General features: G+C 51.8%; 3 protein-coding genes across 4 annotated transcripts; all 3 read left to right on the forward strand.

The window, feature by feature from the left end:
- Window positions 1-6,648: 6,648 nt before the first annotated feature.
- FAM83C (family with sequence similarity 83 member C) lies at window positions 6,649-12,790 on the forward strand. The gene is made up of 4 exons (XM_077769277.1): window positions 6,649-7,161; window positions 9,381-9,548; window positions 9,685-9,809; window positions 10,306-12,790. The coding sequence occupies exons 1-4, from the start codon at window positions 6,649-6,651 to the stop codon at window positions 11,738-11,740; spliced, it is 2,241 nt and encodes a 746-aa protein (XP_077625403.1). The 3' UTR covers window positions 11,741-12,790.
- A 1,380-nt stretch (window positions 12,791-14,170) lies between these two features.
- Window positions 14,171-20,987, forward strand: EIF6 (eukaryotic translation initiation factor 6). 2 transcript variants are annotated; one of them, XM_077769278.1, is made up of 7 exons: window positions 14,193-14,235; window positions 14,469-14,587; window positions 14,705-14,790; window positions 16,599-16,774; window positions 17,326-17,502; window positions 17,701-17,882; window positions 20,263-20,527. In XM_077769278.1, the coding sequence occupies exons 2-7, from the start codon at window positions 14,481-14,483 to the stop codon at window positions 20,270-20,272; spliced, it is 738 nt and encodes a 245-aa protein (XP_077625404.1). In that variant the 5' UTR covers window positions 14,193-14,235; window positions 14,469-14,480; the 3' UTR covers window positions 20,273-20,527. The 2 variants fall into 2 exon arrangements, with proteins under 2 accessions (XP_077625405.1, XP_077625404.1); XM_077769279.1 differs by lacking the exon at window positions 20,263-20,527 and adding an exon at window positions 20,724-20,987 and having other exon boundaries at window positions 14,171-14,587.
- A 648-nt stretch (window positions 20,988-21,635) lies between these two features.
- MMP24OS (MMP24 opposite strand) lies at window positions 21,636-22,378 on the forward strand. The gene is made up of 2 exons (XM_077769280.1): window positions 21,636-21,760; window positions 21,845-22,378. Exon 2 carries the CDS (start codon window positions 21,848-21,850, stop codon window positions 22,019-22,021), a length of 174 nt encoding a protein of 57 aa, XP_077625406.1. The 5' UTR covers window positions 21,636-21,760; window positions 21,845-21,847; the 3' UTR covers window positions 22,022-22,378.
- Window positions 22,379-22,745: the final 367 nt, after the last annotated feature.

Below are 22,745 nucleotides of genomic sequence, written 5' to 3' on the forward strand. Positions count from 1 at the left end.
GAGTACGGATGGGGACAAGGGATTTCTCAGGTGAGGGCTGAGCAGGAAAGGACCAGCTCATGCTGGTCTTGACGCCCAGAGAACCTGGAGTTTATCGGTCATTGGGGTGAAGGGGAAAGGAAGAAGAGCTGACAGTTTGTGGAGAGTCTCCAGGTGTTTGAATTCTTCCTTTGGGAGCAGTCCCCTCTCTACTTGTTGCCCTGGTTCTGTCTGTTTCTAGCCTTCCCACAGAATCCCACTATGCCTCGCCCACTGCATCACTGGTTTGGCCTTAGGGAGGGTAAGCCAGACCGCAGGCCCTGGCCATGATCTTCTACCCACTCACTCCTGTGCCAGTGTTAACCAGCCATCGCAAATCCTCTGTGGCTTACAGGAGACTTCCCTTGAGCCATGCTGGTGAGCCCAGGACCTAGACCCTTCCCAGGTCGAGGGCGTCCCCTCCCTGCACCACACACAAATCTACCATCTGTCTATTGAGGGGAGAAAAGGTTCTAGAGATCCTGAATGGAGAATTCCTAGAAAGGAGTCTTAAAGTACTGACCTATAATAACGATGGGGGCAGGGGGGAAGTGATGGAATATGTAAGTGCTAGAAGAGACTTGGAGACCTCCAGCCCTGCCTTCTGACTTGACACATGGGAGGCTGAGGTCCTGAGAGGCTCACTCATGGTTTTACAGTTGGGAACCAGAACCATAGACCTGTGCTGGCTTGTTTCTTCCTTAATTTTATCTCCCTGTCCAGAAATGGCTCCTTCACCTCCCAGTCACCATCTGAGAAAAAGCCTGCCACAGGGCTGTACCCTAGTTGGGGATGGAGGGGTGGGGGTGGAGACATGCTTCCTCTAAGGTTCCAGAATGGGTCATGAGCTGTAAACCCAAAGCATATGCCTGTGGCTTATAATTATTTATGAATCTGCCTTCCCCACTAAACTATTAATTCCTTCAGGGCAGAGACCAAGTCTTACTCACCTTTGCGCCCACAATGTTGGCTTAAAGGAGGCATTAAGTACATGTTGGGTGAACTAGATGGACAGAGGGAGAGGAGGGGATGGGATAGGACAGGGAGGGTGAGGTGGCTAGACCCATAATGGTGGGGGCTTAAGATGCCATTAGATAATATCTTTTTCTTCCTCTCCCAAGTTCAAAATGAATTGAGAAATAAGACCTAAGAGACAGGAGCACCTGCCTGTCTCAGTTGGTTGAGCATCCGACTTCGGCTCAGATCATGATCTCACCATTTGTGAGTTCGAGCTCCATATCGAGCTCTTTGTTTTCAATACAGAGCCGGCATCAGATCCTCTGTCCCCTCACCTGCTCATGCTTACTACCTCTCTCTCTAAAATAAACATTAAAAAAAAAAAAAGACCTAAGAGACAGACAGACATGAAAACAGCATTTTTACCAGTATTTCTGACAAGCTGATTGGAGAATGTAACTTTCACTCTCTGGCCAAATGGGCTTGTTAATATCCTAAAACTAAACATACTCCTCCACCCCCAGAAAGAGCAGACCTCTCCCACCCCATTACAGGGGCAGAACCTCCTCTGGAAGTTTGCCATTCAGATGAATGAAGAATATGCTACCTTTACCTACAGCAGAATCAAAGAGAGAAAGAAAGAGGGCTGGGGCAGGGCAAAAGATTGGAGCCCAACTCCTTCTAAGCCACCAGACAAGCCATTCCTTCTTTGGAGAGGAAGAGTGAGTGAAGAGAAAAGAGGGGGCGGTCCTCTCTCACTTTCCTTCCAGGAAAGTAGAGTAGGAATTCCCCCTCACCCTTACAGAAACAGGGGTAAGAACAAGTATCGAACAATTGGATGGGATAAGGTGGATGAATGGGTCATGGGAGGTTGAGGGAAGCGAGACCTCATCATCACAGTGTCTGTAGTCCAGACCCCAGACACGGCCACCTGTGCAAAATAGAATGCCCAAATTCTCATTCTTGTGATCTGCCTGCCAGAATGCTCATCTGTGTATGGAGTGTGAAGAGAGGATCTTGTCTCCTGTGAGCTGGAATAAAAGGCCAAATCTCAGAGCCACACTCCACTGACATGGCCAGAGGGCCATGTTCACATTCAGGGCCAGCCTTTGGTCTAGAAAGGGTCTGAGACAGACTGAGGGAACTCCTCCGGTCGCTGCTTCAGGCCTCTGCTCGAGCCCCTGCCCTTTCACGGCCTGATAAAGCTCTAGAATCCAGCATGTACTGAACTACTACTACTCCTCTTAGTCATGCACTTGCCACAAAATAGCCCATTTATGGGGCGCCTGGGTGGCTCAGTCAGTTAAGGTCTGACTCTTGATTTTGGCTCAGATCATGATCTCACAGCTTCGTGAGTTCAAGCCCCACATTGGGCTCTATGCTGACAGTGTATAACCTGCTTGGGATTCTCTCTCTCCTTCTTTCTCTGCCCCTCCCTCACTTGTACTTTCTCTCAAAAGGAATAAACAAACTCAAAAAATATATATATAAAAGAACAGCCCATTTATTCCTCACAAAAACCCAGTGAAGGAGGTGACATTGGTCCCATTTGACAGATTAAACCATTGTGACTCAGAGTTGTGATTGTTCGATTTGCTCATTAAGCGCCAGACCCAGTGGGACCTCCTGAAGGCCTGCGAGGTGCTCAGGAACAGGGAACCACACCCATCTGGGTTGTTTCTGTGAGTCTGGTGCTTCAGGCCACTCTCCCCCTGGGGGGCTGTTTCATAAGTTATCCTAAAATACCACTCTAGGAATCTTGCCAACCTTGCACCATCGTCTGGATAATGAAAGCCAGCAATTCAGAAAGGCCCTCTTCAGGGTGTGGCTTCAGAGGCCTTTCTGGCAGCCCTTTCCCCGCACCACAGCCCCCGTCTCCCTTTAGCAGCCCGTGCTCTTGCCCCTCTAGTCCTCCAGCCCCGAATGTCCTTCTGCACATCTTGGAGTCTTTCTCATCCTTTAATATGTTCACCGCTTATTCCTGTGTCTCTAGCTCTCAGGTCACTTTGCCTTGATGCAAGGGATTTGAGCAGACCTGGCTCTCCTACTCTCTCTGGCTGCTCCTCCCAGGAATATTGTCTCAGCTGACCCAGAAGTGCCACATAAAAGGTACGCGGCAGTGTTGGCGTCAGAGCCACCTGCACCTGATGGACTCCGACCATCCCCACACGACAATCATCAGCCCAGGCGCCACCTGGCTTATAAGAGATAACAGACCAGGTGAAGTGGCCCCCGGGATGGCAGAATGATGCCAGACAGGCGCCTGACACATCCCCGGGACAGGAAAATATTTTTCTTCCTTTTAATAACAGTTATTAAGTGGCCTGTGGCAACACACTGCTGCCAGGGTCCGGGCTTTGCTATCTGTATGGCTTCTGCCACTCTGGGTGTCCGGCCCAGGCCCAGCCCTGAGGCCAGGATATACTTGTCTACCCTCCGGTTGCCCTTCACCCATTCAGCCCATTGGGAGGGGCTAGTCTTGCCACCTGGGGGATTTGATTTACATGCTTCCATTATCAGCATGTCAGGGATACTTTGGAGCTCTTTCCACTTTAATTCATTGTCTTCCCATCTCTGCCCCTCTCACTTGAGCTCCCTGTACGCACACCCAGTACCGCACTGCAGAGTTAGGGTCAAAGACCTCCCCTGTTGCCCAGTCACACATGCACACAAACAGATCTTCACCCACACGTGCAGACACAGGTAAATACACAAGGACATATGGCTAGATGTTTAAAGGCAGCCACACAGACACACAATCATCACAGATAGCATGTACATGTACATTACATGCACAGGTACAGTTATGTATGGGCATATGTATATATATGAGTTGAACCATATGAAATTACTGATATTCAGTGTTGTTTTTTTTTTCTTACAAAAATAGAATCTAGGGGTGTCTGGCTGGCTCAGTCTGTAGAGCATGTTACTCCTGATCTCAGGATCGTGAGTTCAAGCCCCACAGTGGGCATAGAGCTTACTTTAAAAAAAAAAATCTAATACAAAAATCTAGAGCTAAATTTGTACACCTGTGTTTAAGCAGCATTATTCACAATAACCAAAAGGTGGAAACAACCCAAGTGTCCATCAGTTGTTGAATAGATAAACAATGTGGTATATACACACAATGAATATTATTCAGCCTTAAAAAAGAAGGAAATTCTGACACAACATGGATGAACCTTAAGGACCTTATGCTAAGTGAAATATGCCAGTCATGAAAGGACAAATACTGTTTGATTTTGCTGAGATGAGATGCTTAGAGTAGTCATATTCACAGAGTCAGAAAGTAGGGTGGTGGTGGGGCACCTGGGTGGCTCAGTCGGTTAAGTGTCTGACTTCGGCTCAGGTCATGATCTCACAGTTCATGGGTTTGAGTCCCACATTGGAGCCCGCTTGGGATCCTCTAGTCCCCTCTCTCTGCTCGTCCCCTGCTCACTCGCTCTCTTTCTCTCTCTCAAAAATAAGTACACATTAAAAAAAAGAAAAGAAAGAGTGGTGGTTACCAGAGACTGGAGGAAAGGAGGGAATGGGGAGTTGGTGTTTAATTAAGGGTACAGAGTTTCAACTGGGGAAGATGAAAAAGTCCTGGTGGGTGATGATTGCACAACAATGAATGCATTTAATTCCATTGAACTGTATATTTAAAAATGGTTAAGATGGTAAACTTTATATGTCTTTTCCCACAATTAAAAACCTTTTTATAAAGATAGCCAACAATACATATCATCAGATAGATGTGTAAACATTGAGGGATAAACACAGGAACTCAGCAACACAGAAACACGCAGCCTCCCTTCCCAGGAACACTTCTCCAACCCAGATAAGGGCCCAGTTCTTCCCCTAAACAAATCTGGAGATAAGACCCTAATGAGGGCCCTGCCTCCTTGGCTACCCCTACAGCTCATTACCCTCCCACGGTCTGGCTCTGTTCACCTAACTTCCTACCTTTCATGCACCACCACCACAGAAGGACTTCCTTAGAGCACCTGGTGTTCCAGTGTCTGCCCCTGCCTCTGGAATGGGATGGAATGGCCCAGCATCTCACCTCTTGGCCTTACCCTGACCCCTGGGGGCCTCACTCCTAGACTCCTCAAAGACAAAGCCCCAGCCCCATTCATCTTCAGTCCCAGGGCCCAGCTCAACATGGGAACCCCTAAATCCCTCTGCACCCTGCCATGAATGTGTCAGGCCCTGTGTGAAACTCTGTGGACATAGAAGGACCTGTGTCTGGTCTGAACATGATCACAGACCAGATAAAGCAAGTGTAATCAGTATTATACAGGGTTGTGAGACACAGTGTTAAGTCTCCGTTCTCCAGGCCATCCTCATTGGACCTTGTCCCTCCTTAGAAGGGTGGTAACTTGAGCTGGCATTGTGCACTGTTGTGACCACTTCTGCCTGGGCTGCCTCCCTAACTAACTGCCATCTACTGACCCCTCTTCTCCAGAGAAAAGCTTCTCACTCATGCTACTGAGGACTCTGGTACTGTGGCCCTTGTTAGGGGCAGAGAACAGAAACGTGTCCGCTCTGTTTGCCTCCTGACCTTGCAGTGGGCCCCCATCCTCTAAAACAAGCTTTCATACTAACCATTTAATACCCAGCTCCTGAGGTGGGGAGGAAGAATGTGGTGTGGCCCACACCAAGCCAAGCCGTGTGGAACAGCATTTCTCAGGGATGGGCCTGGGTCCACTGTCCCAAGTACACTGGGGTACTTGTAAAACAGCAGGCTTCAGAAGGTTACTTAGACTTTCTGGATTTGAATCTCAGATGGGTGGATCCTGGGGATCAGTATTTTAACCCTCACCAGCTGTTCCTGGGGACTAAGGTAAAAGCCACTGCTCGAGATCCTTGGAGGATGGGCTCAGAGCCAGGGTAGGGGCTGGGCAGGGGACTGTGAGTGTTACACTTACAGAGGTAGAGAGTGGCAAAGCCATCATGGGAGCAGAGGGGCCTGGATGGCGGACACCTGGATAGGTGTTGGTGTCCTTGACAGTTCTGTGTGACGCCCTGTTCAGTTCTTATTTAGGGTCTGTATGCAGGTGTGCCAAGGCTTGTGTTATCCACCATAGTATGGTTAGGCTTATGGCTCATCTCTGAATTAGCACTTGGGTCAGTCCACACGGGTTTGATTGAAACATATGGTCTGCGTATGACATGTCAGCCTGTCTACTTGTGTGTTCATATCTTTATCTCGGTGTCTTGAGTCATTTATCCACCTGGTGTGTATGCGTGTGTGTGTGTGCATGTGTGTGTCTGCGCAGGCCCAGGCCTCTCTGGACCATAGTCTGATTTCTATGGGGGCTCTGGAAGGTCAGGGTTTGGAGAAAACTTGCTGGGAGCCTGGTGGGCCTGGGGCGGGTGATGCTGGGGTGGGGCCAGGGTGGGGGTGGGCAGGAATGTGTGCTAAGGGCCTGGCACTGCCATTTCCCTGAGCGGGCGAGTCTCAACAGCAGGCAGACAGGTGAGGCTGACCCAACAGGTTCCAGAGGCCAGGGGCAATGGGGCGGAGCATGGCTCTGACTTAGGGTGGCAACGTGTTGGAGGCCCTGGCACATACAGGGCAGGCAGGCAGGAGGTGCTTCTATCGGTATCTTCTTCCTGCTGCAGCCGGCCCAGGGTGCAGGCCATGGAGCCTACTGGAGGGTGAGGGCAGCCGGGTGGGCAGGAATGTTTGGAGGCCTGGGGCCTGGAGACACGGGGGCCCAGGGCATGGCAGGACCCCTGCGGGGCCGGGTGGAGGAACTGAAGCGGCCATGGTGGCGGGAGGCCTCACCACTGGTGCTGCAGCACAGTGAGGCTGCCCGGCTGGCGGCCGACGCCCTCCTGGAGCGGGGCGAGGCTGCCTACCTGCGGGTCATCTCTGAGGAGCGGGAGCTGCCCTTCCTGAGTGCTCTGGACGTGGACTACATGACCAGCCATGTGCATGGGGGCCCTGAGCTCAGTGAGGCACAAGGACTGGAGGCCTCAGGGCCTGACCGCCTCAGCCTGCTCTCTGAAATCACCTCAGGCACTTACTTCCCAATGGCCTCCGATGTAGACCCCCCAGACCTGGACTTGGGCTGGCCTGAGGTTCCACAGGCCACAGGCTTCAGCCCCACCCAGGCAGTGGTCCACTTCCAGCGGGACAAGGCCAAGAACATCAAGGACCTTCTGCGTTTTCTCTTCAGCCAGGCCCGCACGGTAAGGGCCTTATATCTTCAGACTTTCATTCCACAGATGTGTAAACTGAGGCCTGGGGAGGGAAAGAGACCAACCCAATGCCATATGAAGCAGCTTGGGGCAGCAGTGGAACTAGACTCTCTGGCCTCTATCAGATCACAAGCTCCTAGAGGGTGGGCATCTGTTTTACTTACTTTGGTAATCCCTTGGCACTCAAGAACATTACTCACCAAACACCCTAAAAATACATGCAGAATTGGGGAAATTTCTGGGAGGGGTCCTCTCTGAATCTTTCTGGGGAGAGGGTCCATGCCTCCATTAGATTCTTGAAGAGTTTATGATCCCAAACTAAGAAGTCCTATCTTGATGAACATTTGAGTCACCCCCTTGACTTACTGAGGAGGAAACTGAGGCCAGAGAGAGGCTGGAACTTGCTCAGGAAGGTAAAGTTAGCTGGCGAAATAGAGCTCAGGGAGAAAGAAAGGGGCCCTGACTCAGGCCCTGGACCCTGGCTCGGCCCTGCCTCTTGGTGCATATCCCCAGCTGCACCTCCCCCCTCCTATACTGCATCTCCAGCTGGGCCTGAGACAGGCAAAGAGGGCACTGGTGCCAGGGCCTCAGCATGGCATTTAAGGGCTGGACTGTTAGTTCTGCACCAAAAGGGAAGAGGGGCGGAGGCTTCTGGGCTCAGGAATAGGAAACTGAGGCTCAGGAGAAAGAGAAACAGGGGAGGAGAGCAGGTCCGGTGATTGGTACCTGTGAAGGCTTCAGCCACAGACTAACAAAGCTTCATTCCTGAGCCCTGGCCTCCGACTCAGGAGGCAGGGGAATGGATCAGATAACCCCAGGAAGGATTTGATGTGGGTTAGACTCAGTGTCTTTTTCTGGGGGAGTAGCCTGCTACAGAGATCAGAAGCCAGCATGCTGGGATCTCCCAGGTACCTCCAGAACCTCCTTGGCAAACCTGCCTGTGCCCCAGGCAGGAGAGGGCCAGGCCTGATTAGCACTGGGAATGGGGTTATTAGTAAGGTGGCTGCTGTTGTCACCCCTGCCCCTTTGATCTTTCTTACCTGACCTTGTTCCCCCCCACCCTCAGCCAGGCCTGTGCCATGGCAGCACCTTGCCTCCTCCATGGCACCCTCTAGCACCTTGCCTCCTCATCTAGACCCTCCACCTCTGGGCCAGGAGCCAGACTTCCACTCTGGGCTGTCACTGACTCTCAGAATAACCTTGGGAAGGGCTTCCTTTTCCTGTGGGCCAACGTCCTTGTTTGTTAAGCAGGCAGCAGGACAGGAACATTTATTGAGCTTCTGTTGTGTGTTGAGTATTTTCACACTGAATTCCCCATAACTATGAGCTGTAGTTATCATTATCTCCACTTAACAGACGAGGAAATTGGGGTTCACAGAGGTGAAGAAACTCACCCAAGGTCGTGTCACTAGGAAGTAGCAGAGTGCAGATTTGAACCCAGTTCTGTCTGGCTCCAGAGCTGGAGTGCTTTGCACCTCTTGCCTCAGTCTGGATGAGGAGAGGCGGTTCTCACAGCAGATAGATGCAAAAGGAAGAAGGGGCAGTTGGGGGGGCTTGATGGTGTGTGTGTGTGGGGGGGGTTTCAGGGCTGCTCTGAGGCAGTCCATTATATGAGGAGACCACAAGCCCCAGTCCCTCAACTGAGCAGAAAACTTGGTCCCACTTGGTGTGGGTAGATGTGAGGGAGTCTGTGGGTATAAGATACCACACTAGACCTCTGTAGCTTTGCAGGGAAACTGAGGTAGGTCTGGAAAATGGCTTGAAGTCCCCAGTAACTGGCTTGCAGCTCTAATTCTTGAGGAGGGAACCTTCAACAGCGCTAGGGCTGGAGCTAGTGGGAGAGTATGAGGGCCTATGCTGGGAATCGGGGTCTGGGCTCTGCTCCTGACTCCTTCCCTACTCTGGGCCTAGGTCTCCCCACAGATATCTTTGAGGAGCTTATGACAGATAAACCCTCTGTCCCCAGAAATATGCACACAGAAGCTTTCAAACATATTTTGGGCATTCAACACAGTGGAACCCCCTCTCCCCCAAGTCTAAGTGAAGAACCTCTGAGCTAGGTTGTTGCTAAAAGTCCTTCCAGTCCAGATGTTCTTACAGGTTCTGGCCTCCTGATTTTAAGCCTAGTTCTCTTTTCCTGGGACCTCAGTCCCCACTCCTGAGCTGGGCAATATCCTGGGCAGGGCTGAACTTGTTCCTACATCCTCCAGGTGGTAGCTGTCGTGATGGATGTATTCACTGACATGGAGCTTCTATGTGACCTCATGGAGGCCTCGAGCCGGCGTGGTGTCCCCGTTTACCTGCTTTTGGCTCAGGAGCACCTAAGGCACTTCCTGGAGATGTGCTACAAGATGGACCTCAATGGGGGGCACCTGCCGGTCAGTGAGGGACAGGGGCAGTAACCGGGGTGGGGGGGGAGTCAAGGAGGGCAGAAGGGTCAGTAANGGATTTAGATGTGGCTTGAGCCCCATTCTCTCAAGGTTACTACCCAACCTACCTACCTCCTTGGCCCAGAACATGCGTGTACGGAGCACATATGGGGACACGTACTGCAGCAAGGCTGGCCGCCGCTTCACGGGCCAGGCCCTGGAGAAGTTTGTGATCATCGACTGTGAGCAGGTGGTGGCAGGCAGCTACAGGTGAGCACCTGGAACAGGGAGAGAGGGGCCGGGGCTGTACTACTGGCTGGTGAGGGCACCTGGGATCTGGCAGCTTGAATTTACCTTCATCCACCCAACCCTTGCAACATGGACTAGGCAGCTACCAAGTGCCAGGCATTGTGCGGGCCTTAGGGCATGTGTGGGGGGAAAGACAGCCCTCCACTGCGCCCTGGAGAACCTCACTCTGTGGAAATACTACTTTAATGTCTTTGGCATATATGCATCTCAGAACTAGAGGGACTCCAAGAACTCTTGCCCCCAGTCCATTTTACAGATGGGGAAGTTGAGGCCCCGAGATGGGAAACCATGTGTCCAAGTCCTCTGAGTTAGGACTAGCACAGACTCTGAAGTCAGAGCTCTGTCCCCTCACTTGGGTCTTAATGGTGGTGGAGTTGTCTTGGTATGTTCCCTGGGTTATGACCCCTGCACTTTGGGTCCTGCACTTTGCCTTCTGACCTTGACCTTCCGTCCTCAGCTTCACCTGGCTTTGCAGCCAGGCCCACACTAGCATGGTGCTGCAGCTGAGGGGCCGCATTGTGGAAGACTTTGACCGGGAGTTCCGCTGTCTGTATGCCGAGTCTCGGCCTGTGGAGGGCTTCTGCGGTGGTGAGGATCCCATACCTCCCAGGGCACTGTGTCCTCCCACGGTGGCCCTAGGCTTCCGGCCCGGTGTGTCGAGCCCAGCATCCTCCTCACCCTCCAGCACCAGCCTTAGCAGCATCAAACGCTCACCTCTAGTGGGCCACTCCTCTTACCTCAGTCCACCAGGAGGCGGTGGCTGCAGTGACATGGGCATAGGGTCCTCATCCTTGGGCCCTGCCCGCCGCGAGGCCAGTGGCCAGCCCTCTCTGCAACGCCAGCTGTCAGACCCTAACCATGGCTCCCTGACAGGGCCCTACAGGTCCAATCTAGGCAAGCTGGGGGTGTCCCCATGGTCTCAGTCCTCCCCTGCCCTCAACCACAATGGTGCCAGCCTCCTGACCCTGGCAGTGGGGTCACCTCTGCTTGTTCGCCAACGCCCCCTCCTCCCCTTCCCCCAGGGTGTTGCAGCCCTGTCCCGGCTCCCAGAGAATGGGCTCCTGGGAAGCCAGGAGTCTAGTCCCCAACAAAGTCGCTGGGTACCTAGCACAGCCCTGGAGACAGTGGAGGAGAAGAAGGTGTCTCTGAATCAGAGCCATGGCCAGTTGGATCTCCTTGTCCCCTTCCCCAGAGCCAGAGAAGCTGGAGGCCCTGATTCTGGGGTTAATCCCAACTCAGGCTCCCTCTGGCCTGGAGACCAGGCTTCAGAGGACAGGAGGTTGTCCCCAAGTGAGAGATACAACCAGCTGGATCTCCTGCCCCAGACCCAGGGTGCTGGGGGTACCCCTGAGTCAGGCTCCCCTAGACCTGGCAATCAAATCCCAGAGTACAAGAGGCTGTCCTCAAACCACAGCCAGTTGGACCTCTTGGTACAGTACACCAAGGCTAGGGGCTCCAGAGTGCTCCCTGAAGCCAACTCCTCAGCCAGGGCTGGCAAGCAGGGTCCTGATGAGCGACGACAGACCCTGGGCCACAGCCAGCTGGACCTCATCACAAAGTTTGGACCATTCCGGGGTGAGGGGCCTGGGCCCAATGGTCTCCCCAGACCAAGCTCTGCTCGAAAGGCTGGAGTGGGCTCTGGGGATGAGAAGAGGCTGACCCTGGGACACAGCAAGCTGGACCTCATTACCAAGTATCATCAATTGCAGGGTGCCAGGCAAGGACCTGAGCCTGGCCTCCCTGGGGGCCTGACAGGTGGCCATCACAATGGCAGTAGCAATGGTCTGTCAGGGGATGAGAAGCGGCTGACCTTGGGCCACAGCAAACTGGACCTCATCACTAAGTACAACAAGTCCAAGTTCAAACTGCTCCGAAGCCGCTTTGAGTCCTAGTCCTGATCCCAGCAAGGGCATGTCCCTCCTCCATCTACTTATATTCTACATTTACTCAGGTTGCAGACTCTATGGTTCTCCAGCAGGGGCTGCATGGGGAGCAGAGGGTGTCTAGAAGCTCAGGTTAGACACTCACTGAGTTCAGAATTCTTGTTTACACACACACACACATGAAAATAGAACCCACAGTACCTGACATTTGCCACTGTGCTGGGTGCCTTACACAGGTTAATTCTCATCCTTCATCCTTACAACATCCTACAAGATAGACCTCTAGTAGATATATATTTCTAGGGTCATGGGTACTATCTTTTCCTGTTTTATAAATGTGGAAGCTGGGGTCCAGAGAGTTTGATAACTTGCTTGGAATCTGATACAAGTGGAATCAGTGGCAGAGCTGGGGCCCAAACCCGTGTCCCTAATGCTTAAGATTGTATTTTTGCACAGACATAACACACCATTGTCAACAGTTCACATGTCGCCATGCACACAAAATACACACATCACAGAGATGCCCCAAATGCCTGTACAACATACACAGCGCACTGACAGGGTTCATACCCACAAACTGCATACCCATAGACACACAGTAAGTAAAAACAAAGGTTTGTGATAAACCCAAACACTCAGAATTCTAGTTATAGGTACTCAATGAATATAATATGGCTAAATGAGTGGCTACACAAAATATATGCATTCAGTGCATACTATAGACCCCTCAGGATCCACAGAAATAAATACGCACATAACCACATACATACATCATACACACACACACATAGGTATGCACACACCAATCAGTATCTTCATTGGCCTATGCTGAGTATCTACCACAGGGCTGACAAGTGAATCAGACTCGGTGCCTGGGAGATAAGGATTAAATACATAAACCAGGGGCGCCTGGGTGGCTTAGTTGGTTAAGTGTCCGACTTTCGCTTAGGTCATGATCTCACGGTTCGTGGGTTCAAGCCCCGTGTCGGGCTCTGTGCTGACTGCCAGCTCAGAGCCTGGAGCCTGTTTCAGAGTCTGTGACTCCCTCTCTCTCTGACCCTCCCCTGCTCATGCTGTCTCTCTCTCTCCTAGAAATAAATAAAAAACATTAAAAAAAAATTTAAATACATAAACCATTGGCAGGCAAGATAGAGCTGTATCTAACTCAAGACAATCAGTGACGGGATGGTGACAGTGGAGTGGTGAGGAAAATTTCAAAGGAGGCAGACTTTGAGTCAGCCCTTGAAGGATGGGGAGGATTGGACAGATGAAGAAGAAGAGGAATTCCTGGTAGAGGGTTGCAAGTGAAGAGACGGCAGGGACAGGACTGTATGAGTGGGTCTGAGATGAACTGGGGAGGATGTAGAACGTGTGGATACTCAGACAGACACACACACACACACACACACACACACACACAGAGGCTCTGACAGGTTGTGCATCTTTTCCTGGGCTCACCATCTTCCTGGGACCGTTTGCACAATACAAATAAATAAAGGCAGACATGCTATGACCCAGCAGCAACCTGGTGTATCCTGAGAAAGGTGGAGTTATCGAAGTGCACGTTGAGGGCTGGGGAAGGGCACCATTCTGGCCAATTGTGGAGGGCTCCCTGAGGGAGAGTGGATGTTTGCAGAAGGGCTGAGAGAGGACAGGGGATCCAAGCCCCCTCTACCCTTATTGTGACATTCTGAGAGGCCTTGGGGCTTTTGTAGACTCTACAAAATGTAGATCACGTTCATCTCATCCATGAGAGCGGGTCTCTTGACTGCTACCATCTATCTCGGGGACAAAGAGTGGCTGCTGAGTGAGTGACCAAGCACATGCATGGTGGAAGCCAGTCAGCATCCATACCATTGCCCATCTGGTCCCTCCCTAAGACCCAGTTTCATCCATCCTACCCTTTCTCCAATACCTTCTTCAGACTAGTTTCTTCTACTTCTCAGGCCACATCTCCTTCTCCAGCCTTTGTCCTGTCTTATTTCTCCCTACTGGACGCCTCCGTGGGTGACCTCACCCACCCCAGACTTCAGCCCCAAATCTCAGCCCCTCACTCTCCCCTGGGCTCCAGATCTGGCCTGGACGCCTGTCTCGAACCTCACACTCGGCGTGTCACTTTCCCCACACCTGCTCTTTCTCCTTAGGCTTTACTTCAGTAAATACTTCCATCATTAACTCATCTTCTGCGGAACATCCTTGGGGCTCCTCCTCTCTTATGCCTCGTATGCAGCCAGCCACAAGTCTTGGTCAATGGCACCTCCCAAAAGACGCCTGAATAAATGAGGTAGTGAATGCATGAGAGCATGCGTGGGGCGGGGCCAGGTAGGGTCCAGACCAGACCACTTGCAACCATAGAGTCCTCCCAGGGGGTGGAGCTACGGTGGCCGCCTGCGTGGGTGGGGGCTCCCAGCTCTCCCGGAAGTCTCCCTGGGCGGAGGCGGAAACGGAAACCTACTTCGGGCCGAATAGAAGCTGTTGAAGCGTGCGGAGGTTGCAGTCGTTTGGTGAGCTGGTGTGGAGGGACCCCGGAAGGGACAGTTCCGGGATCCCGGCATCGTGAGTGGTAGGGGCCGGAAGATTCCGGGCCAGAGAGTGTAGAGGGGTCCAGTGGGCGGGACCTGAGATTTGAGAGGCCGAAAGGGGCGCGGTTCGCGGCGGGCCCTGAAAGGCTGAGGCCGGGAGACCCGGACCCAGGGCGGAGAGAGGATCCACTGGCCCTGAACCCCAGGTCCCGCAGCCCTTAGGCCTCATGGCGGTCCGAGCGTCTTTCGAGAACAACTGTGAGGTCGGGTGCTTTGCCAAACTCACCAACACCTACTGCCTGGTGGCCATCGGAGGGTCGGAGAACTTCTACAGGTGCGGCGGGAGCCCAGGTGTCTGCTGGCAGTGGGGTGGCTGGATGGCTGAGAGGGTGCTGGGAGTCGGGGGCTCAGACCCCTCAGCCCCTTAACCGCTGAATCCACGTCCCTACAGTGTGTTCGAGGGCGAGCTCGCTGATACCATCCCCGTGGTGCACGCGTCCATCGCTGGCTGCCGCATCATCGGGCGCATGTGTGTGGGTAAGCCAGACGCCTAGCGAGGAAGTGGATCCTCCCAGAGCCTTTAATTGTAGCCTTGGAGGGGACTCCTAGTGACCCTTGGATTTCCAGGCTTTTATCCATTGTCTCCAGAGACTAGAGAATCTCTCTGGCCTATGCCGGACCCTGTGTTTAAGTGCCTTCAGATCAGGGACGATCACTGGCAAAGGCTTCTGGACCATAGGATAACAACATTAAGTGCTTTCACTCTTAAACTTGATTGCATTCTTTCACGAAAACCCTGGCAGGGAGGGAGGCAGGCAGGCATTATTGGCCTAATCTGACTAATGATGAAGCCAAGATTCAAGGAATCTAAGTGACTCACGAAGTACCACACCTTCCCTCCACACCTGGGAGGGAAGACAGAAATGTCGTCTCTCCCTTGCCACTGACTCTGGGCAAGTTGCTTCCTCTTTCTGATGATCCAGTTCTGCCTCTACAAAATGACAAGCTAAGATTCTGGGTATCTTATTCATTATCCCTTTAAATGTTAAAGTCCCTTTACCATGTCTCTGTCCCTATCCTACTCCCCTACTTCTAATCACTGTTGAGTCTGCCCATTGGTCCTTTGTTTGAGCTGGATCTGTCTCCCTTTACTGTCACCCTGTATTTCCAGTTCTATTCATTGGGGTCATATAGGAGTTTGTTCTTTTATTTTCTGTATCATAAAGCTGAATGACCTTGGCCTCTGACTATTTTCTAATTCAGGCCAAACACTGTTGGCCCTAACTATGACCTTTAAACTTGACGCTTGTGGGTGTTTTGTTTTTTTTTTTATAATGGGTGTAACTTAGAGTTTAGAAGTTCAAGAATAGTGTTCTTGTGGAGGTAGGCAGAGGTTTAGTTGTTGTTGTCACGATATAATTGTAGTTTGTTCATTCTTACCGTGTTTTGTGTAAATATACCACAGTATATTCATCCATTGTATTGACAGTGGGCATTAGGGTAGCTTTCAGTTCTCACATGAACAGTTGTTGCTATGTCTTTTAGTGAACACATGTACATGTTTCTATTGGCTGTATAAGGCGGCGAGGGCTCGTTGNTTATAATGGGTGTAACTTAGAGTTTAGAAGTTCAAGAATTGTGTTCTTGTGGAGGTAGGCAGAGGTTTAGTTGTTGTCACGATATAATTGTAGTTTGTTCATTCTTACCGTGTTTTGTGTAAATATACCACAGTATATTCATCCATTGTATTGACAGTGGGCATTAGGGTAGCTTTCAGTTCTCACATGAACAGTTGTTGCTATGTCTTTTAGTGAACACATGTACATGTTTCTATTGGCTGTATAAGGCGGCGAGGGCTCGTTGGGGACAGGGTATGTGGACATTCTGTATAGTAGGTGATGCCAGATACTAACCTGAAGTGGTTGACCAATTTGCACTCCTATTGATTGTTCCATATATCTTTGCCAACATTTGGTATTGGCATTCTTTTTAAAATGTTAGCCCTTCTGGTAGGTGTGTAGGTGTTACCTCGGTTTTTAAGTCACAAAATATATAGCTAAAGCCAAGAGCTCCTCTTGTTAGTCCTGGCCCCCCCTGGTTGATGATGGCAAAATGGGCAGTGTGTGTTGAAACAAATTCCTGGGCTGTCTCTGGCGTGCCCAGTGGGACTCCTGGTCCCCAGGGGTGTTGTATGGATCAGTGGGTTAGTGGGCTGGGGTCTGGGTCTAAAGCTTTCCTGGGGAAACTGACTGGGCTGGGTTGTATCTGAAGCCCCTGGAGCTTAGCAGACATCTTGTGTATTTGTGGTCTGTTCTTGCCCCACCCCCTAATTTGGATCTCTCTAGGGAACAGACATGGTCTCCTGGTGCCCAACAACACCACCGACCAGGAGCTGCAGCACATTCGCAACTGCCTCCCAGACTCAGTGCAGATCCGGCGGGTGGAGGAGCGGCTTTCAGCCCTAGGCAATGTCACCACGTGCAACGACTACGTGGCCTTGGTCCACCCAGACCTAGACAGGGTAAGGTAGCCCAATTTCGCCCAAGAGTCACAGGACCAGCCTAGTCAGTGGTTAGTCTAGTCACTGTTCTTGCCTGTCAGGAAGGACTTAGGGGTGTCTCTTGTTTCTCTTTATGCTTGGGCTCTCAGATTTCAGACACTTATTGGAATAGTTATAATAGTGATAATAGAGGTGTGATCAGTGCCAGAAAGAAACTGAGGAGAGGGTATTAATCCTTCAGAATCGGAGACTGGTCCATCCCAACCTGCAACCAGAGCCAGAAGAGACGATTTGACAATCAACTCTTGAGTGTGGGTTAGAGGGAAGAGGGTGATGTAGAGACCAGCCCGTATCTTCTTAGGGCACGTGCATCTATTAGGGACTCCATAGCTGGTCTAGACTATGCTTCAAGCTAGATTTTCTCCTTTTTCTGCATGAAGCTTCCACATGCAGCTATATAGCAGAGCGATGGGGGGCTTAGGAGCCATGCCCTGTGTGGTTCTGGGTGTAGAGGGCCCCAGGTTCCTTGACCTGCAGGTTCTGGGCCCTGAGTACAGTGCCTTGGCTAATAGGAAACAGAAGAAATCCTGGCTGATGTGCTCAAGGTGGAAGTCTTCAGACAGACAGTGGCTGACCAGGTGCTAGTTGGAAGCTACTGTGTCTTCAGCAATCAGGGAGGACTGGTACATCCCAAGACTTCAATTGAAGACCAAGATGAGCTGTCTTCTCTTCTTCAGGTCCCTCTTGTGGTAAGCATTCCTTTGTCTGATCTCTGTCTCCTCCTGAGGCAGATCCTTCACCCAGTGTTAAGGGTCTGAGTTATTACCTGTCACGGTTTGCAACTGGAGATGCAGGTCAGGGAGCAGAGTTTGGGGAGCATCCTCGCCAGGGAGTGGCAGGACTGTGGCTTTTGGTGCCGTGATCCACACTGAGCTCTCCCTTGGCAGGCGGGCACTGTGAACCGAGGCAGCGAGGTGATTGCCGCTGGGATGGTGGTAAACGACTGGTGTGCCTTCTGTGGCCTGGACACAACCAGCACAGAGCTGTCAGTGGTGGAGAGTGTCTTCAAGCTGAATGAAGCCCAGCCTAGCACCATTGCAACCAGCATGCGGGATTCCCTCATTGACAGGTATCTGGGTCTCTCGTCTGCCTTTGGGGGGTAGAGGAGGGAGATGCCCCTAGCATGGGGCCACACTGCATTCATACTGGTAGGTCTTCACGTGTGAGAGCACACTGCACACCTCTGAGCAGTCACAAGGTACAGCCAGCGAGCATTGCCTGAATATCTGCTCATCCCTATCTTTGGAAGAGTCAGCTCAGTGTCCCCTCTCTGGGCAAAGCTCCCTTCTGGTCTGTCTTATTTTCTCACTGACCGCATTGTTTTGTAGTCTGTGTGTGCTTGTGTGTTTGTGTCCCCAGCCAGCAGCCCAGAGCTTGACACCAAAAAGAATTATTTGCTGAGGGAAGGAGGGGAAGCTGCTCTTAGGAACTAAGGAGACCCTAAAGGACTTACTGGGGGTGGGGATTGCATCGAAATCACAATTGTCTGCATTTTTGTGGGTATAAGAAAAAAGTGGGATGTTGAGCCTAACCCTGGATGTTCTAGGGTGTGAGGCTCTGGAATCTCTTTTTATTTTGGAGGAGCAGTAGGTGCCAATATTCACCCTTTCCCATTGAGGATTCTTCTCAAGGCATGCCACACCCCAGTATCGCAGGAGTCTTTATGAGGATTGAAACCCCATATACCCATAGTAGAGCAAGTACCCAGTGACAGACCCCCTACTTAAAACAGCAAAACTTCCCTTCATTCTCCCTTCTTCATTCATTCGTTCATCTGATGTTCATTGAGCCCTGTCAGTAGGGCTCCATGTGGGATAGTCAGGCAACTTAGTCCTGTGTGCCGCCTCTAGGAGCTCAGTGTAGCTGAGAAGTTGTAGAGGCTACACATAACTCTTCACTACCTCAAAGAAGAGATAAAAGGTGCCTTAGGTGGCTCAGGAAGCTCCAGTGAAACACTGGTGTCCCAGAATGTTTCGTGGAGGACAGATCATTTAGTCTGGCCCCTGGGGAATGAGTAGGTATTTGAATATGCAGAGATGGAGTAGGGAAGCACTTCAGACAGACCCAGAGGTGGGAAAGTATTGAGCGTGTGAAAAGGCAAGGTAGTATTGCCAGAGTGTTAAAGACCCTCAATGCCCACCTCAAGAAGTTTTTTGACTGTAAGCCTGTGATTTTGACCTTTAGTCTATGTTGGGATGCTTGTTACTGTAGATTCCTGGCATCAACCCTCAGTTACCAATTCCCTAGATCTGGAGTGAGACCCAACCATGTGTGGTTTATTTTAATAAGTTTCTCTGGGTGATTGTGATGGGGAATCAGAATTGAGAGAGCGGTGAAAGGGTCTGAACAGGAAAGTGGTACCACTGGTTTTGTCATTTGTTCAATAGCTGTTTTTGAACATGCCAGACCGTTGTGATTTGGTGAATAAGATATACCTATACTCCCTGTCCTTTATACGATCATAGAATCTTACAAAGAAGACAGCACATACACAATCATTTAATTAAAGGACCAAACAAAAAACCTCTTAGCAGCCTAAGAACAGAAAGAAATTTCTGCAGTCTGATCATTGGTACCTACTAAAAAAACTATAGCAAATGGTGTATTTAATGGTAAAATTTCAGAAGTTGCTCTTAAAGTCAGGCAGAAATGCCCATAGTCACCAGCACTGGTCAGTATTCTGGTGGTTCTAACTTATGCTGTTAGATAAGGTACAGAAATGGATACTGGCAGCCAGGCCAGCAGCTCATTACCCTCCTTTGGTTTTGAACCTGTTGAGTTTGAGGTGACCATAAGAGCTGATAATGAAGGTGTCAGGTAGTTGATTAGAAATATGTACTTTAGTTTTAAAATTATACACGTATTTATTTCTCCTGTAATTTTTCTTTTTTTAAGTGTTAATTTTTGAGAGAGAGGCAGAACATGAGTGGGGGAGGGGCAGAAAGAAAGGGACACAGATTCCAAAGCAGGATCCAGGCTCTAGGCTCTGAGCTGTCAGCACAGAGCCCGATGCAGGGCTTGAACTCACAAACCATGAGATTATGATCCGAGCTGAGTCAGACACTTAACTCACTGAGCCACCCATGTGCCCCTGTATACATCCTTATTACCTCCAGGAAGAATGTTCTGGCCCCATCCCTGCCACTGGGGGATTTGAGTCTGGGCACATCCCTTCTCTTCTTTTGAATCCCCTTACTCCCTTCTCTAATGTTTGCTGGATGTGACCTGAGGCTCTGGTTTGTGATTGATAACAGTTTGAATAAATTGAGTTGATTGGGGAAGGAGTTACTTGTAGTATTTAAGTCTTGAGAGTTCTAGACTGGATTGTGACTCAAGGAAGCCGTGTAATCTGGAAGGGTCTCTGCGGGTGGCTCTTCAGCGCTGAGCTAGAACAAAGGGTGGAGTGTGCTCTGAGAAGCACCTGCTGACAGTGTTCCTTCTCTCTCTAGCCTCACCTGAGTCACCTTCCATGCTCTTCTGCCGGTTCCTGCCTCTGGACTCTGGCTCCCTCTGCCCCACCCACCTAGGCGGAGGAGTTGGCAGAGAGCTTACTGGGAGTGAGTGGCTGGATGCCCAGCTCTTCGCCTGTGCCCATCTCCTGGATCTACAGTTACTCCAAAAATCTGCCATGTTGTGCTATCAGGCCTTACTGGCTCCTGACTGACCACTCTCTTTCCTGTACCACCCCCATTAAAGGGCAGGTGTCTCTGGTTATTCTTGAAAGTGTTGTTTGGGGGCCTCCACTTACAACCCTCCTTCCCTAGCATCATTCTGGGGTAAGGTGGGCAGCACACACACACCCCACCCCCNCTGGAAGGGTCTCTGCGGGTGGCTCTTCAGCGCTGAGCTAGAACAAAGGGTGGAGTGTGCTCTGAGAAGCACCTGCTGACAGTGTTCCTTCTCTCTCTAGCCTCACCTGAGTCACCTTCCATGATCTTCTGCCGGTTCCTGCCTCTGGACTCTGGCTCCCTCTGCCCCACCCACCTAGGCGGAGGAGTTGGCAGAGAGCTTACTGGGAGTGAGTGGCTGGATGCCCAGCTCTTCGCCTGTGCCCATCTCCTGGATCTACAGTTACTCCAAAAATCTGCCATTTGGGCTGTCAGGCCTTACTGGCTCCTGACTGACCACTCTCTTTCCTGTACCACCCCCATTAAAGGGCAGGTGTCTCTGGTTATTCTTGAAAGTGTTGTTTGGGGGCCTCCACTTACAACCCTCCTTCCCTAGCATCATTCTGGGGTAAGGTGGGCAGCACACACACACCCCACCCCCCTGGGGGCAAGTGGGTGAGAGAGAGAGAGAGAGAGAGAGAGAGAGACACACACACACACACACGGGGACACACACACCCCCCATATCACAATTGCCCACCCTCCTCCCCGGATCATCAGGATGGGTGCTGATGATTGTCCCAGGGCTAGAGGAAGAAGCACTATCTACTGTAGTTCTCGCATTTTCTACAACTTCATCCTCCTACTTCTGGGGTTTAAGAAATGAGAATCTGTTCCAGCTCTCCTCTGGGCCACAATGAGGACCTGTAAGGGGTCTGGGGCACCTGGCTACCGGGCAGTCTTGTCTTCTTTGACCAAGGTGGATGGAGGTTGCTGGCCTGGCTGCCAGGTGCCATGGACATCCTCAGAAAACGCAGGCGCCTTCCCTTAGTAGATCCAGTGGGTGTGGAGCCAGGAAAGTTCCAGAGGAGCCCTTCGTGGCTAGGGCGGCTCCTTCAATCTCTAGCTGTGTGCGGGGCGGGGCCCCTGGACGTTGGAGCCGCATTGGCTGGTTACTGGTGGGTGGGGTCGGGTCCCAAGTCCCGCAGCGGCGTCAAGGGGGCGGGGCCTGTGCGCAGTGAGGTCACGACGCCGGCCCCTCCCAACGCCGCTACGCAGGCCTGCGGAGCGCAGACGCCGGCACTAGGATCCTGTAGACCTGCGGCGTGGGCAGCGAGAGGTGAGGGCTGGGCCGGGCCGGGCCGGGGGCGGGAAGACTGGGTTGCGTGCAGCCGGCCCCGCACCTAACGGCTTCTCTTTGCAGACCATGGGTGCTCGGCTGAGCGGCGGCCAGGGCGCTCCGGAGCCCGTGCAGCCCCAACCCCAACCCCAGCCCCAGCCAGGGGCGCCCGAAGCCCCTGAGCGACCCCAGCCTGAACCCGGGCCCTGGGGGCCACTGGACGATGTGCGCTTCCTCATCGCCTGCACCTCCTGGTACTGACTCGACACCCTCCGCAGTCACTGGCGGCTGCCAACATCGTTATGCTCTTCTGTTCCTCTCTTGTCGTCTATTTAACCCCCCGGGAGCCCAGGACAGGCTCGGAGAGTCGAGGAGGTCACAGAGGACTAGAAGGAGGTTTGGGCATGGCGTCCCCTGCAGCCTCGCCACGGGGTACCGGCTCACCTCTAGCTCCCCCCGAATTTGTTCTCTTGCTAGACTGCACCCAAGTCAGCTTAAGCCTCCGTGCTCACCCCCACCCTACAGCCGTCTCGGTTGTGGGGCAGCCCTCCTTTTCACTGGCTTCCAGAACTAGGCCAGGACTCCTGGTAAGACCTCAAGATTGCTGACTTGATCTCCTTTCGTCTGTCCCTTACTGCTGAGAACCGGGCTTTTGCTTTCGTCCCTGGTTATGGCACCAGGTACCTTGGCTTCAGAGAAGACCTTGCCATAGTGACCCTCCCTGTACTTCTCGTAGGGGAGGCTTATCCTGCCACCCTGGATCCTAGTGAGGCATTATCAGGCTGTGTTCCAGGAACCCCAGTAACACTGGGCCTCTGGGGCCAGGCTTTTGGAGAGAGGGGACATCTGATTGTTGGGCTGGTAGATATGCGTGGGACAGTTCCCAGACACCCCCAAAGCACCCTGTTCTCCTCCCAGAAGCTTCTTAAGGCCACTCCCAGAACCTGATTCTTGTTTCCATATCCCAAGAAAACAACACATTCTG

The sequence above is a fragment of the Crocuta crocuta genome, unplaced genomic scaffold (genome assembly GCF_008692635.1).
Source record: "Crocuta crocuta isolate KB4526 unplaced genomic scaffold, BGI_CrCroc_1.0 scaffold445, whole genome shotgun sequence".
Classification (NCBI taxonomy): domain Eukaryota; kingdom Metazoa; phylum Chordata; class Mammalia; order Carnivora; family Hyaenidae; genus Crocuta; species Crocuta crocuta.

Coding starts and splice junctions, on each gene's coding strand:
- MMP24OS (XM_077769280.1), top strand. CDS start 21,848: ATGGGTGCTCGGCTGAGCGGCGGCCAGGGCGCTCCGGAGCCCGTGCAG.
- FAM83C (XM_077769277.1), top strand. CDS start 6,649: ATGTTTGGAGGCCTGGGGCCTGGAGACACGGGGGCCCAGGGCATGGCA. Junction 9,549..9,684: donor TCAATGGGGGGCACCTGCCG/GTCAGTGAGGGA, acceptor TCCTTGGCCCAG/AACATGCGTGTACGGAGCAC. Junction 9,810..10,305: donor GTGGTGGCAGGCAGCTACAG/GTGAGCACCTGG, acceptor TTCCGTCCTCAG/CTTCACCTGGCTTTGCAGCC.
- EIF6 (XM_077769279.1), top strand. CDS start 14,481: ATGGCGGTCCGAGCGTCTTTCGAGAACAACTGTGAGGTCGGGTGCTTT. Junction 16,775..17,325: donor TCCACCCAGACCTAGACAGG/GTAAGGTAGCCC, acceptor CTTGGCTAATAG/GAAACAGAAGAAATCCTGGC. Junction 17,503..17,700: donor TTCTTCAGGTCCCTCTTGTG/GTAAGCATTCCT, acceptor CTCCCTTGGCAG/GCGGGCACTGTGAACCGAGG.